This window comes from Lycium ferocissimum, unplaced genomic scaffold (genome assembly GCF_029784015.1).
Source record: "Lycium ferocissimum isolate CSIRO_LF1 unplaced genomic scaffold, AGI_CSIRO_Lferr_CH_V1 ctg3763, whole genome shotgun sequence".
NCBI lineage: Eukaryota > Viridiplantae > Streptophyta > Magnoliopsida > Solanales > Solanaceae > Lycium > Lycium ferocissimum.
The window spans coordinates 55,160-71,386 of record NW_026725484.1 but is presented as its reverse complement, the minus strand read 5'-3'; the positions used below and the strand labels follow the sequence as shown (position 1 = coordinate 71,386).

The 16,227-nt window shown below is 39.5% G+C and overlaps 2 protein-coding genes across 2 annotated transcripts; both read right to left on the bottom strand.

Annotated features, from left to right (window-relative positions):
• Window positions 1-3,956: 3,956 nt before the first annotated feature.
• Window positions 3,957-4,368, bottom strand: LOC132044167 (uncharacterized; the record flags this gene model as incomplete). Its single annotated transcript, XM_059434660.1, has 1 exon — window positions 3,957-4,368. A coding segment is annotated over exon 1 (412 nt), but the record flags the coding sequence as incomplete, so codon positions are not given.
• A 1,796-nt stretch (window positions 4,369-6,164) lies between these two features.
• LOC132044168 (uncharacterized) lies at window positions 6,165-7,250 on the bottom strand. Its single transcript, XM_059434661.1, has one exon. It carries the CDS (start codon window positions 7,001-7,003, stop codon window positions 6,347-6,349), a length of 657 nt encoding a protein of 218 aa, XP_059290644.1. The 5' UTR covers window positions 7,004-7,250; the 3' UTR covers window positions 6,165-6,346.
• Window positions 7,251-16,227: the final 8,977 nt, after the last annotated feature.

Genomic DNA, 16,227 nt, shown 5'->3' with positions numbered 1-16,227 from the left:
CAAATGCAATGACATGTGGAAAAAGGGAAGAAAGTGAGTAGATGGAAGGTCGGGGAATCGAACGTCGGGACAGTACAGTTTACTTGGAATGGGAAATGCGGATATAAGGCAAATATAATCGGGTAATGATATAAGCACACCCCTAAAAGGGGGGGGGGGAGCGGATGCGAAAAATGCAAGTGTAAGATGTAAGATTGCAACATAATGTGTGACTGGAAAGTTGAAAGGCGAGATCTAAGCAAAGGAACAATAAAAGAGTTCGAATTAAGGATAAAGAGATGATTTGAGCCATAACGAGATAAAGAAGGAAGGAAGGAATATGATTGGTGGATACGAGTACATGCTATGGTAATAAAAGGAACTTCCCCGAGATCCCTTATACGGCTTTATAAGACTAGTTGAACATTCGAGGACGAATGTTCTAAAGGGAGGAAAGATGTTATATCATGTATTTTGTTCATTGGGACAATCTGGATTAACTATGATAAGTTAGGGACAAAACCATTCCGGGATACGAAGTCTAGACTTTTGACCTTCGATCTTATTTTGAGACATAAGTTGTTCATGAATTTGTTGGCATGGAACATTTAGGAAAATTTGGGACCAAAATTGGAATAATTGAAAGTTGCAAATCATGCAAAAATAGGCCCTTTGGCCGTGTACCCTTGGAATGGTCCCACACATTTTGTGGACAAATTTAATTGGTCCAACACATGTGTGGGCCATGGACACATGTACAAGTCTTATATGAAAGCTTAAAAGATGACTCCTAAGTCATTTATCCCCATTCTACACTTAGAAAAAAAAATCAAGAAGTTGAAGAACAAGCTTCAACCATCCGGCCAAGACCTTGCAAAACCAAGTAAAAAATTAGCCATCCCAAAAATATTTCGTTGATGCAAATCCACTAATTGGAGGTCCCTAAGTAACGTGGAGGTGTTTTTTGGGTCATCAAACCATCCGTTTTGTAGATCGCAAACCCTAACCTACTTGTGAAGTTGAAGAAGAAAGGTAAGAATCAATCATGTTTTATGTGTTATAAAGGTTGTAAGCATGTTGTAGTATGCTAAAATGGATGAAAATCATGAAATATAGTATATTGGAAGTGAGTCGTGTGCATGGTGTGTTAGCCGTGTGAGGTGTGTGTGTGTTGTGTTGTGTTGAAGTAATGAATTGAAGTTTTGGTTAGCATGTTTTGAATGTTGTAGAGTGAAGAAATGGATGAGAATCATCAATATGTATATATGTAGTGTTGGCCGAAAATGGGTCATATTATATGGCAATGAATGGATTAATTCTACTTAATGTTTTAGTTGTCGTCGTTATGAATTCTATGTTGGTGATAAGAGCTTAATGACTCAAATTGATATCGTAAGTGTTGTGGGCTGAATTGGAGACTATTGTGCTTTTAATGTAATTTGTGTATTTAAGAGAATGACATTGTTAGAATGTGGATTGTTGGTGCAAATCATGATTTAGAAGTGAGGAATGTGTTATGGATATTGTTCTCGGGTTTGGGGAATTTGTTTTCGGGCAAATTGGAGCCTTTGTTGGATTGTTGGAAATATTGTATGAATTGTTTAAAATGTTCTTGAATGTTGTTGGTATGGGTTTGGGTTGCTATTGGAATGTATGAGCGATAATGTTGGCTTGAATGTAAGCCGTTGAATTGAAATAATGAATGTTGTTGAATGATGTAAAAGAGAGGTTATTAATGTTATGTTGCCTTTCGGATTGATTATTGATGTTGCTAGGTTGGTTGTTGTTGATTTGGCCGAGTTAAATTCTCGGGTTGGTGTATTTACGGGGAAATGCTGCCCAAATTTCTAGAATTAAGGGCTAATTTGGAATTAAATGCCCAAATGTCTATAGCTAATGTTTGGCATATTATGATTTATTTGTAGACCTTGGGCGGCCGGAGACGTAGGTTGGAATTAGCTTGAGTTTGGATTAGCGTTGAGAGCGATCAAGGTATGTAAAGCGCAACCCTTCCTTCTTTTGGCATGCCTTAGTCGTAAATAGGCTATGATACGAGCCTCGAGGAAATTCTACTCTCGCGATCCGACCGTATGCCGTGATTATTATTTGCTTCTTGGTCTTCGTATGCATGATATGATGAAATATTGGCCCCTATGGCTTTTGTATGACTACGTTTCAAAAGTTGCATAAAAGTTTGGTTTTTTAAAAGAGTTTTGTTCCTAATGATTCCGAAAACTACGAAAGTCCATAACTTTCACGCAGCCGAATCGCCTCGATATGCTCAAAAATGATTCCATGATGTATGATGATTATGTTTTCCATAGGCGGGCCCGGCTCGGGTCGACACCCGTTCGTGGGCCCCACGACTTTCCTTATGTACTTCTGACGACCTTTGGAAGAATATGATATGAGTATGATCCCGATTTCAAGTACGATCAGTTTACTTACCTTTTTAGTCTATGATAATGATCTCACGCATATGATCTTGATACATAACTATGGTTTCTGAAGTTCGGGTTGATATGTTCCCGAGTGACGTTCAGAAGAAAATCTGATTTGACTACTGTTTTGACTTATAAATGATAGTTCGTTTTGATTAACCTCTTGAGTCTTTGAACATGTTTTAAGCTGTAATTGGTTACTGTGATTCTGCTCACTTCCGTTGTTGTTACATTTGTCGCCAAGTCCGGGCCGGTTATGTTATCGTGCGCACTATCTTTCGTATTCGAAGTATGACATGTGATACGAAATATGATGCGATACGAAGTACGATATGATATGTGATAACGGGATGATATGACGATTCTATACAAGGTCCCTCGGCTAGAGGGCGGGACACGTTATGTATATGATGATATGATGATGACATGATTCTATACAGGAGCCCCTCCTTGCGAGAGGGCGGGACACGCTATACACCGAGCCCCTCACTAGAGGGGACACGCCGCCAGGTCCCTCACTAGACACGCTATATGTATGTATATATATGGGACGATGATATGATCTTACTTACCGAGTCTCTCGCTAGAGGGCGGGACACGCTATATGTATGCGCGTGTGCGGAATGATTGTCGATTGGGATATGATATGAACATGTATAAATTATGTTTTGAAGGTAAGTTTTGTGGTTTACGGATTTCTTGTATTCATGTCTCCTACTCCCCTTATTTAAAGTACGACTACGCTTCTTGTGTTTCATGCTTTACATGCTCGGTACATATTCGTCATGACCACTTTCTTCGGGGGCTACGTTTCGTACCCGCGGTACGGACGTACGATTCGGTGATCCGCCAGTCTAGGACACCCATTCTGCAGTTTGGAGTGCACTCTTTATTTCGGAGCCCACGTTTTGGTATATACTTGTCCGTTGTATATGTATGAGTTTGTTCAGGGGTACGGCGGGGCCCTGTCCCGTCATATGATTCTGTTGGTCTGTCTAGAGGTCTGTAGACATATATGTGGGTTAGGCCTATCCTGTACAGGTGTGTTTGTATGTTATATGTTCTGGGCGATCCTATTCGCCGTGGCAGCCTCGTCGGCTTGCATTTGTACATGTTTTGGGCCGTTGCGCCATTTGATAGCCTTGTCGGCTTCTGATATATATATGTTTGTGTTTGAGATGTGTTTGAGATAGCTTGAGATAATCTGAGACAGCGTCTGATATTTGTATACGCGTAAGCTATCTGTTTGTGAATCGGATCAATGAATGTGTTTGGGTGCCCAGCTCGGGTACTAGTCACGGCCTACGGGGTTGGGTCGTGACACTTTAGTTGCTATTTAGAGTCCTTTCCACTGACTGACTCATCTTTTATTGGATCTAGTTTTCTGGGAAAATATGGCGTTTCCTCAACCGCAAACATTTCCCTTGCAGCGAGCTGTTCCTTATCGGATGGTTTTGATCCCTTTCGGTGTTAGGAATTTCAATAGTTGATGTAATGTCGATGGCACAGCCCTCATGCTATGTATCCACGGTCTACCGAGCAAAGCATTATACTTCATGTCTCCTTCGATGACATAGAACACCGTCTGCTGAATGGTGCCATCAATATTGACCGGCAAAGACATCTCCCCCTTCATGGTTTCACTCGCCATATTAAACCCACTGAGTACTCGAGCCACAGGTACGATCTGATCGAGTAGTCTCAGTTGTTCGACCACTCTCCACTGGATGATATTGGCTGAGCTACCTGAGTCAACCAAAATACGCTTGACTTGTGGTTTAACAATAAGAATAGAAATTACCAAAGCGTCATTGTGAGGTTGAATGATGCCTTTTGCATCCTCGTTGCTGAAGTAGATGGAACCTTCGGGCATGTAATCCCGGCTGCGCTTCTCACATACAATGGAAACCTTCGTCCGTTTCATCACCGGGGCTCGAGGCGCATCCATACCCCTGATTATCTTGTTGATTATATGCTGAGGTTCCACCGGTTCAGCCCGTTTGTTTGACTCAATTTCCTTGTAGTGGCCTTTAGCTCGCTCACTCAGGAATTCACTAAGGTGACCATTTTTCAGTAACCGGGCCACCTCCTCTCTCAATTGGCGACAGTCTTCAGTTCTGTGCCCATGAGTTCCATGGTACTCACATATCACGTTCGGGTCCCGTTGACTGAGATCTGATCTCAATGGTCTCGGCCATCTTGCATCTGCGATACGACCTATGGCTGAGACGAGATCTGAGGTATTGATGCTGAAGTTGTACTCCTGGGTTCGAGCCCCACAGTGGGCGCCAAACTGTTTACCCCAAATTTAGGTAATCAATTGAATTTGTAAGTGTGGTATAGGATATGTGGGAAAACTTTAATCTATTTTGGTTTTTTGCGGAATATATATATAGATTCGTGTGTAATGGTTTGTAGATATGAATATATGCGTTAATAACTTGTATAAATACGTCGCATACGTTGCTATGGATGATTAAGCAAATGATATTAGAAGGGTAAGCTAAAAACAATGATACTCCACTGATTCGGGCCAAAGAGAGAAAATGATAATGATTTGCTATTACAATGCTCTAGATTCCAAAAAGCTAACCCTTAAAAGTAGGGAAATGCCCCCTATTTATAGTTTTGCCTTATGGGCCTTGCATACAAAATAAAGCCCTTTTAGAATAAAGAAAACCCTAAAAGGATAAGGTTGGGCCGTACGGTACCGACGCCCGTACGGTTGGCAGACAATGTAGCGCGGAAACCGGGTCTTGGCGTGCAATTTTGTAACCCATCAACCGGACTAACGGCCACGATCAACTCGGTCATGAAGAAACCGGACTAACGGCCACGATCAACTCGGCCATGGCGAAACCGAACTAACGGCCACAATCAACTTGGCCATGGCGAAACCGGACTGGCTGTGATGACGAATTTGCTCCGGATAAACCGTACCAAACGATTTCCTCCGCTTTCTTCTGATCAACCACTTCTGGTGCAATACCTCCGGTCCGAAAGAAAGTCTTCATGCTCGTGCTTGTTTCTTTCTTTCCTCGATCCCCGGTCTCACCGGTCTAGCATGAACCCGATTTTTACTGTATACCAGATATGTTCGTCATCACATTATTTGTAGATACTGAATTTTAATATTAGAAATATTATAAATTTATTTCATTAATACATTACGTTAAATAATGTTTTGCACTGATTAATCTTAAATCTTTTTAATGTAAATCCGTGTTCAAACGCAGTTTTCAAAGACGTTTGAACTTCGACTTCAAATATTTTTTTTTTCACTTGCACCAAACTTGGTTGAAAATCTTAGGATGGTATCTGGAAACATTTAAAAGTCAAGAGACATCAATTCAATACGATATTTGGGTTTCTTACCAAAAGAAACACTTGCTTCGATATGAGTGAAATGTTCTTCCCACGAAATATATATGTATATAATGTATTTGCAAAGATTGATAATGAGGATGGTATCTGGAAACATTTAAAAGTCAAGAGACATCAATTCAATACGATATTTGGGTTTATTACCAAAAGAAACACTTGCTTCGATATGAGTGAAATGTTCTTCCCACGAAATATATATGTATATAATGTATTTGCACAGATTGATAATGAGGATTGATAAAGAGAAACCTCAACCGAGAGATATGAAGCGTCAGTTACACAATAAAAGAAGTTTGAGGAATTATTAATCACAAAGAAAAATATACTAATTGAGGAAAAAGAAACTAAGGCAGCTCAAAGTGACAAATACTTCTTTTCTTTTCTTTTAAATATATACTACTATTTATTTTATGAGAAAAATGCTAGAACAAGGAAGAAGATAGACAAGTGATCAATCATTGACAAGCTAAGTATTCGTGTTATTTTCCAGACAAGATGATCAATAGAGAATCAACAAAAGAAGAAACAGAAGAAGTTACCAACTAATACAAGTTAACTCTATTTGGATTATTAATGTACCCAAAAGAAGAGGCTTGCTGGTTGAAAAGCTCAGAGTACATTTCCATGAAAAACTTGTCAACAATTTCAATATAAGCCGGACATGTGAGACGTGAGTAGTAATAAAGAACTTGTTCAATATCCAAAGCGTGTTCTTCAGTACTCTTCTCTAACATTTTCAATTCCTTTAGTTTTTGAGCCACCAAATAACTCCTTTCCTCTCTTAAGTCTTGGTATTTCTTCTTTCTTTCATGCATGATAATCTCCTTCCTCTTTAGATCATCCTTTGAGCCAACAACTTGATAATGTTTTTCCAAAACATGATAATCACCGGCCTTTTTTGGGCACACTTTTGTGAACCTAACTAGCTTTTGGTCTTCCGTTGCTAGTGGAGACGTTATTTTCTTCTTGTTTTTCTTCTTGTGTTTGTCCAAATGGGTGCTGAAGCCTGTGTAAAATTTGTCCAGCTCTGTGTAGCTTTGGCTGACATTAGTAACCGCTCCGCCAGCACAAGGAAATAGGGGGCTGCATGGAGGGCTTTTGGGAATCTTTTGATATCCACTGGAGAATAAATACTTGACACTGTCTAAGGTTTTCTGGAAGAGCTTTTTGGTTGTGGAAATGGAGGTTTTTAGAAACATTGGTAACTGATTATTAAATCTAGGGTAAGAACAAAGAAAAGGATATCTCTCTTTCTTGTTCTGATCCTGAAAATGTCCTCATAGAGATTTTGACGAGAGCACAATGGAAATCGTTTAAGTACAATAGAAAGGGTAAGAAAAGGTAGGAATGGAAAGACAGAAAGTTTAAGCTTTCTCTTTTTATGATTCACTCTATCTTTCTGTCTCTACACGCTCCCAATTCGTTACTTTATTTATTTATTTATTTATTGTTTTGATGTAGAATTTATGTCTGATCATGTTATTTAAAGGCTGATACTGCCTAGCTAGTTCTCCCTAGCTCCTTATATTCAAATTATGAGAATTATTATTTGTATAATATTAGAACTAAAAGAAGAAAGGTAATGAGTGCCGTTTAATGAAAATAATTCATCTGTGAAGTGTAAAATATTTTCTTCACTTTTACTTTAGAAAGTGGGGGTTGGTGTGTTACCCTCTTTAGGAAAATGAAAGGAGCGGTGTGGTGGTTGAAAACTTGAAATGTATCCTTCTCTCCTTGTCAATTCATATTCTTAAGTAGCACAGCAACTACATAGTTTGCTCGCTTGTTTATGTCAATTTGATGTGAGCTTCCAAATATACTAGTACCATATTCTTTTTTCTTTTTTTTTCCTTTTTCTTTTCCTTATTCCCATAAAATAAGCATGTTTTTTGATCTTGAAGTAGGTTAACAATTGGCCTGTTGCCAAATTTTTATTGACAAGAAGGGACATATTACACACTTTTGTCCTCACATCAACAATAATGCTCAGTTAGGCCGTGATTGTCGGGAGGATAAGAATATCTATAAATGGTCAAATAACGTTTATTGTCTAAATTTCTTTTTGTATTCATTGAAATGCAGGAGATGAACTCAATACCCTGTTTGGCCAAGCTTTTGGAATGTCAAAAGTGTTTATTTTTTTATTTTTTTAAAATGTGATGTTTGATTAAGTTTTTGAGAGAAAATAAGTGTTTTTGCGGAATATCAGAAGCTATTTTTTCAGAAGCTAAATTTTATTTTATATTTTCCGAAAACACTTTTTCCAAAAGCACTTTTTAGAAAATATCACTTAAAAACACTTTTTAAAAGTTTTGCCAAATGCTAATTGTTACTGAAAAGAGCTTTTTATGTTAATTGGTCAAACACAAATTTCTCACCAGAACACTTTTAAAATACTCGGATGAAATCCTCAGTTACCCGTATTCATTTCTTTCCTTCCTTTTTATCTTCTGTCGAAAAAATTTCTGAATGATGGAACGCTTAGACACATAAAAAAATATACTCTAATAAACATCTATTTAAAGCCTAGACACACACAAAAAATATACTCTAATAAACATCTATTTAAAGCATAGACGCACACAAAAAATATACTCTAACAAACATCTATTTAAAGCATAGACACACAAAAAAATTATACTCTAATAAACATCTATTTAAAGCATAGACACACAAAAGTATATACTCTAATAAACATCTACTTTTTCATCATATATTGAGTAATATTAGTCATGTCTAAAGTTATATTACATACAAAAAAAACATGGTTCATTTCACAATTCCACATATTCTATTGGTTTACTTCATTATTTCCCATTGTTTTACGGTGGAGAAAATATAACAAGAATATATTATATAGATGCTTTATACCTCCATCTAAAATGTCTACTACAATGAACATTTATAGTATGAGAAAAGGAGATTTAAGGGAGAAAAAATTGACAAAAATTTTGAAAAATAGAGAATAAAGACAAAAACTAAAGGCGAAACCGAAACAGACAGACTATATTTTCTAGTTTAAATAATAGATTGAGTAAAAGAATGTCAAAAAAAATGTCCCTAATTGGAAGACTCAGATAAATTAGCGTCATGGCTTGAAATAAAGGAGTGACTTTAGACAAGAGAGCGCTGCTCAGTTGGTAAACACCCTCTACCTCTAACCCTGAGGTGGTGAGTTAAAGTCACAAAGAGAGCAAAGTGGTGGGGAGCTCCTATGGAGAGGTAAAAAAAAAGAGAAATCTACATGGTATAGAGAACATTAGGGCTTATTTATATTTAGTAGCTATACTTTGCCCAAATTACATCTCATAGCTAAATTTTGTATGTTAATTACACAAGGTAACTAATTCAAACCCATCTTCTATTATTTCATTGTATCAATATTTTCTCTCAACACCCTCTCTCTTCTCCCTCAACTCTCTCACCACACCACCTCCTCCACTGCCGCTTCTTCTCTCTCTACCGGGCCTGCCACCATGGAGATCTCCGGTGAGTTCCACCGCCATCGCTTTTAAATCTAACTCTAGTGCAGTAGAAGTCCCCTTGTTTCTCTCTCTATCTTTAAATCTCTTTGTCTTTCTGGAGAGAGAAAGCTCCAAAGTTACATTAATGGCTTCAAAGCTTCAAAGTCCGCTAGAGCTATGCTCAGATCTAGCGTCGTTCACGCTGTCGCCGCCGTCGCCACCTCCTCATCATCAACAACAGATCTGAGCTTTATTGTTTTTCTAGAGAGAGAAAGCTTTTTTTTTTTTGTATCTCGCTGTCACGCTCCGAAGAGTTTTCCAATGGCGCTTCGATTCCGAGCTTTATTTTTTTGTATTTCAAATCGGAGTGTATACATACAAGGTATACGGTGTTTATCGCATGTATTTTGAAGGAGATCTTTTTTTATACAAAACGAATACAGTAAATTTGAAGTGTATACAAATGAATACAGTGAATTTTATTTCTTTTATTTAATATTTGAGTGTATTCGTTAATTTGTTTTTGCAAAATTCAGTGTTTGGGGGTGTGTTTTGAAGGATATTTTTTTTGTATACGATCGATTGTAAATATAATAAAGTGAATACAGTGTAAAAGTAGCTACAAATGAATACAGTTGAGTTGAATACATTTGACTTGAATACAACTTAGTTGAGTACATCTGACTTGAATACAACGAAATTTGAATTGAATATAGCGAAATTTGACTCAACTGAATTTTGAATACAATTCGATTTTTGAATACAGTCTACTGTAAACGCGCGAATACAATCAACTGTAGCTACTACTGTAGTTACGAAATGTAATTAGCTAAAATGTAGCTATTTCCAATTTAAAACCCCTAAATGTTAGTCATTTATGTAAAATTCCCTAAAAAAAAAGGGGGTGATTTTACCCTTTGTTCACTTCACCTCTCCTTGCACGCACACCCGCCAAACTTTTTTATCCATTTTATATTCTCTTCGTAATTGAAATCAATTCCCTCCATCCAAAGAATAATTTAAGAAAAGAAGTTATAGATTACCAAAGTTAGAATATCTAAAATTTGATTAAACCTAAACATCAATTTTTTTTTATCTTTTGAAACAAAACCTCTATTTGAAAACTAAGAAGTGCTCTCTCACGATCCAAAAATCACAATAGTCGTGAAGACACCTCCTCCTAATCAGTAGGCAAACCTTTAAGTCAATTTTAATTCATTTAACCAATTAATGTGTGGTAATGTAAAGTGAAGACAATAACAAAGTCAATAGAAGTCTCATAGTCATAAACATGCACAACGAGAAAGTACACCCCAAAATTTGGTGTCATAAGTACAAGAACTCCTAAAATACCAATACAAGTAGAATGAGTCTCAATACAACTATCTAGAAAATAAAGGACAGAATAACATAAAAAGAAGTGGAGTCTGGGTTGTGGATCAACCATGCAGCTCACTCCGAAAACTCCAACAAGTCGACTCAACGATCAACAACTCCACACGCTCCACTAGTACCTGGTTCAGATTCTTCACACAAAAAGGTACAACAAGCTGTAGTATGTCTATGGAGAAACAGTGTGTACTCAGCAACATCGTCTACCAATCCTAAACTAAAGTGGTGGCGAGGGTTGGTCTTGAAAATGCTTACTTCATCACTTTATCAATTGTTAATGCAGTGAATATACATAAATAAATTCAACAGATATAATATAGAACAATTCATAGTCCATCTAGATCTCATAAGTCGTTCACTAGCATAGATAAGCACGGATCAGCGTATAAGAATCCGATAGTAAGATCAACCACTCAAAGAAGTCAAAATAACAAATGGAAGGCCATGCAGTGGCCAAATACAACCGGTATACATACGCTTCTATACTAGGTACATGTGACCCATGGGGGACTCATGAGGTACATTCACCCACCCGAAATCATTTCCTACCTGAAAACTGTTGGAAATCTTACGGAAAATCCTTGTTCACTAACCGGTTGGCCAGATATATGTATGTATGTATATATGTATTTACCACTTGTCTACGACTGGGCAAGCATTTATATATTTGCCATTAGACTGGCAGCCTACGGAAGCACACCGTGCTACGGCCCGTTTACGCTTAGTTGCCGATTGATTGGGCAGCTTGCAGCCAATTATCAAGGAGAATTTGATTGGTAAAGTGATACCGGATGATCGTGTACCGATCGACCAATTACCACCGATCAACAAGGAAGTATAGGATGATTAGTAAGATAAAGGGCACAATAATCGTACATAGATATGGTTAAGCATGCGAGAGAGTAGAGAGACATGTATTATATCCGGATCGGGCTGCACGCCGCAACGTGTTCCGATAATGTTTGATGATGTTGCTGGTGGCCATGGTAGGGTATACACCTAGTAAAGATTGGTAAGAAGATGAAGAGGTATGTATACATATGCTAGATTTCCGTCAGAAGTTCGTGTAAATGTCAAAGTTGATTCTTATTCTTCTCATCTTTAGTATATGGCTATTTTGTTGCATTTCTGCCTTGCATACTCAGTACATTGCTCGTACTGACATCCCTTCTTGTAGACGCTGCGTTTCATGCCCGCAGGTCTTGAGATACATGTCACGACCCAACCCCGTAGGCCGTGACTAGTGTCCGAGCTGGGCACCCATACGCGCTCACTAACCAGATTCGGCATAAAAAATGACTCGTACATAACCGCATCGACGCGGCTCCAAACCGACGCATACAAACATATACCGGGTACGTAAGTCGGCAAGGCTATCATAATATACATAGCGTAGCAAAAAATACATACACGCATCCGATTGCCGCCACACGGCGATGGGCCGCCCAAACACGACTTACTCAACGCTTCCGAACAAAACCGTACATAACCCACATCTATGTCTACGTACCTCCTAGTACGTATCAACCGAGTCATATGACGGACAGGCCCCCGCCGTACCCGAATGCACAAATACATACACAACGGATAATATATACCAAAATGTAGGCTCCGGAACAAAGGGAGCTCTCCAACAAAGGATGTGTGTCCTAGATCAAGAATCACCGAATCGTACGTTCAGACCGGCATGAAATGCAAATTTCAAGAAAGGGGGTCAAGATGAATATGTACCGAGTATGCAAAGCGGAAGATATAGTAACAACCGAGTCATAATCGAAACGGAGATACGAAAAGTAAGTATATATCAAAAATACCAAAATGTTTATTTATTATATTATTTTTTTTCTCAAGAAAAACAAATTGTGTATAGGATTCGCATCATACCACATACCGCGTCCAAAACCAAAGCAATATCACATCACATAACATACCGCGAAATACCTACTGCAATATCACATAACATACCGCGGCCAAATACCCAGCGGCAATATCACATAACATACCATACCGCGGCCAAATACCCAGCGGCAATATCACATAACATACCGCGGCCAAATACCCAGCGGCAATATCACATAACATTCCGGCATACAAATCATTATTACAAACCCAATAGAATAACCAAAGCGAACTATTATTTCCAAACCAAGACAATAGCCAAATCAATTTTCCTCCGATATCACTTAAACATATCGACCGAACTTCGTAATCCATAGTCACGTATCGGAATCATAGGTATACGAATCATTATTTCGTACTCAACAGACAAATATATAATCATACTCGGGGGTCAGAAAGGTAGTCATATTAAGTTCTTTTCGAAGAGCCATCAGAATCATACAGAAGAAGATCGTGGGACCCACAGACGAGCGTCAACCCAATCCGGGCCAGCCTACGAAAGTCATAGTCATCACGTGTTATCGAACCATTATTACAAACTCGAAAGATAAGTAACCTGATCGTACTTGAAATCGGAATAATAGTCATATCATATCCTTTCAAAAATCATCAAAGTACATAAGGAAAGTCGCGGGGCCCACGGAGGGGTGTCGACCAAGTCGGGCCCGCCCATGAAAATCATAGTTATAATACATCATAGAACCATTTGCGAAGATATCCAAGGCAATCCGAGCCTTTTCTTTGAAAGTTACGGTCGTTCGTAGTTTCGAATCGTTTAAGAACAAAACTCTTTTGAAAACAAAACTTTTATACAACTTTTGAAAATCAATCATACAAAGATACATAACCATAGCTTGACCATATAATGATGCCAACATCAAAAGCAAATAAGACTCGTAAACGTGCTCGGATTTTTAAGAATAGAATTACCCCGAAGCTCATAACATATCATAACTTAGCCGTAACTAAGGCATGCCAAAAGTTAAGGAAAGGTAAGCTTTACATACCTCGAGTGCTCTCAACGCTAACTCAAACTCAAGCTAGTCCAACTCAAACCTATGTCTCGGCTGCCCAAAGTCTACATAACATCAATAAATATCAACGTTACTATATGCGTTTAGAAGTTCATTTCCAAACTAACACATGATTCTACGAAAATTGGGCGCATTTCCCCCGTAAATAGACCAACCCCGAGAATTTAACTCGGCCAAATCAACAAGACAACACCAACAATCAAACTAGCAACATCAATAATCAATCCAAAAAGCAATATAACATAAATAACCCTCCATTACATCACTCAACAACATTCAATATATTCAATTCAACGCTTACCTTCAAGCCAACATCAACGCTTATACATTCAAATACTAATCCGAACCCATACTAACAACATTTAAGAACATTTTAACCAATTCATACAATATTTCCAACAATCCAACAAGGCTCCAATTTGCCCAAAACCGTCCCCAACCCGAGAACCTCCCTATAACACACTCTTCATTTTCAAATCATGATTTGCATCAACAATTCACATTCTAACAATGTCATTCTCATAATTATACAAGTTACATCAAATGTACAATAACCTCCAAATCAGTCCGCAACAATTACAACATCAATTTGAGTCATTAAACGCTCATTTCCAACATAGAATTCATAACGACGACAACTAAAACATTAAGCGATATTAATTCATTTCTTGTCATATAAACGACCTACATTCTACCACCACCTCCTACATATATTTATTTATGATTCTCATTCATTTCTCCACTCTACAACAATCACAACATGCTAACTAGACTTTAATTCATTGCTTCAATACAACACAACACACACACACCCACACGGCTATGCACTACACACACACAACCTTCACTCCAACATGCCATATTTCATGATTTTCATCCATTTTAGCATACTACAACATACATACAACCTTTATAACACATAAAACATAATTAAATCTCACCTTTCTTCTTTAACTCCACAATTTGCCTAGGGTTTGCAATTGACACAACGAATGGTTGGATGACCTGAAAAACACTTCCACGTTACTTAGGGACCTCAAATTAATGGATTTGCATCAACAAAATATTTTTGGAATGGCTTGAATTGGAAGTTGCTTTTTTAGGGGTTCTTTGGCCGAGAGCTCCCTCTCTTGTTCTTCAACTTCTATTTTTTTTTTTTTTTCTAAGTGTTTGGAATGAATAAAGATGACTACTTGATCATCTTTTGTGCTATTATATGAATGGCACAAGTGTCCTTGGCCCACACATGTGTTGGACCAATTAAAATTGGCCACAACAAGTGTGGGACCTTTTACAAAGCCACACGGCCATAAGGCCTCAATTGCATGATTTTCAACTTCCAAATATTCTACTTTTGGTCCCAAATTTTCCTAATGTTCCATGCCAACAAATTCATGAATAACTTATGACTCAAAATAAAATCGAAGGTCAAAAATCCCGACTTTGCATCCCTAATGGTTTTGTCCTAACTTTCATAGTTAATCCGATTGTCCCAATACACAAAATACGGGATATAACATCCTCCCCCCGCACTTAGAACATTCGTCCTCGAATGTTAAACCAACCTTATGGGTCTTACAAATAGTTCGGGGAGTTTCTCTTTACAATTATCACATACGCTCATACATTAATTAGCATAACCAATTAAGAGTCTAGATTACCTCGTACCCGCGTCCGGGCACCTCCCGATCCCCGTCCACGGTCAACGCATATAGGCGGTTCGATGGACCGCCGACCGGGGCTCCGCCACGGCCTCGCCACGGCCTGCCGGGGTCGGTATGCCTCGCCCCATCGGGCGCATAGATACGTGGGGGAAGACGAACCAACAATCGACCCGTAGGCCGAGCCGCTCCCCCCGCACCGCCCCGAGTGGACAATCCCTCATAAAGTGGCCCCGCCGGCCATAGGTAAAGCGCGCGCCGTGGCACGACAACACCCCCCGAATGGCGTCCCCTACAAGAAGGGAGGACATCGGGGCAGGGTGGCCTCCACCGGCCGGAATCTCCGTCCATCCGTGAGCCCGAGCCCCAGAACTCGTCCCCGCCTCCCCAAATACCCCGCACCATCCGGTCTCCCGCCCCGGGAGCCGGGGGGTGTGCCTGGCCGGGCCGGGGAGGATATCCGCTTTCGCCGCCGAGGGCCGCTCCGCCGAGACTCTCCGCAATACCCGCGGATCTAGCCTTCGGGGTCGGCCCCTATCATAATCTCTATCGGGTCGACGCCCGTGTCGCTCCTCCATACCCCGGGCATGTGCTCGAATCCGTGCGATGTCCATCCCCGACCGGCCGCCATCACCGTACAACCGTCAACCAAGTAGTCATCCGCCCTATCACATACCGGTGCATCCGTCGGCTATATCGGCTACATAAGCGGGCGCATATCCGCCGCCGAATCAAACTTCGTGCTATATTCCCGGACGCTCCACCTCTCGCTTCAACAAAGAAACCGTCTACCCTGGCCCGCCTCATCTCTGGAGGTAGAAAATGGGCCAGAAAGGCCTCTGTAAACTCGCTCCATACGGCTGGAGGGGCACCCTCGCCTCTAGACAGCATTCAAGACTCATACCAATTAGCCGCTACATCGTGCAACCGATAGGATGCCATCTCAACCGACTCTGTCTCGAAAGCACTGATC

Coding starts and splice junctions, on each gene's coding strand:
- LOC132044168 (XM_059434661.1), bottom strand. CDS start 7,003: ATGTTTCTAAAAACCTCCATTTCCACAACCAAAAAGCTCTTCCAGAAA.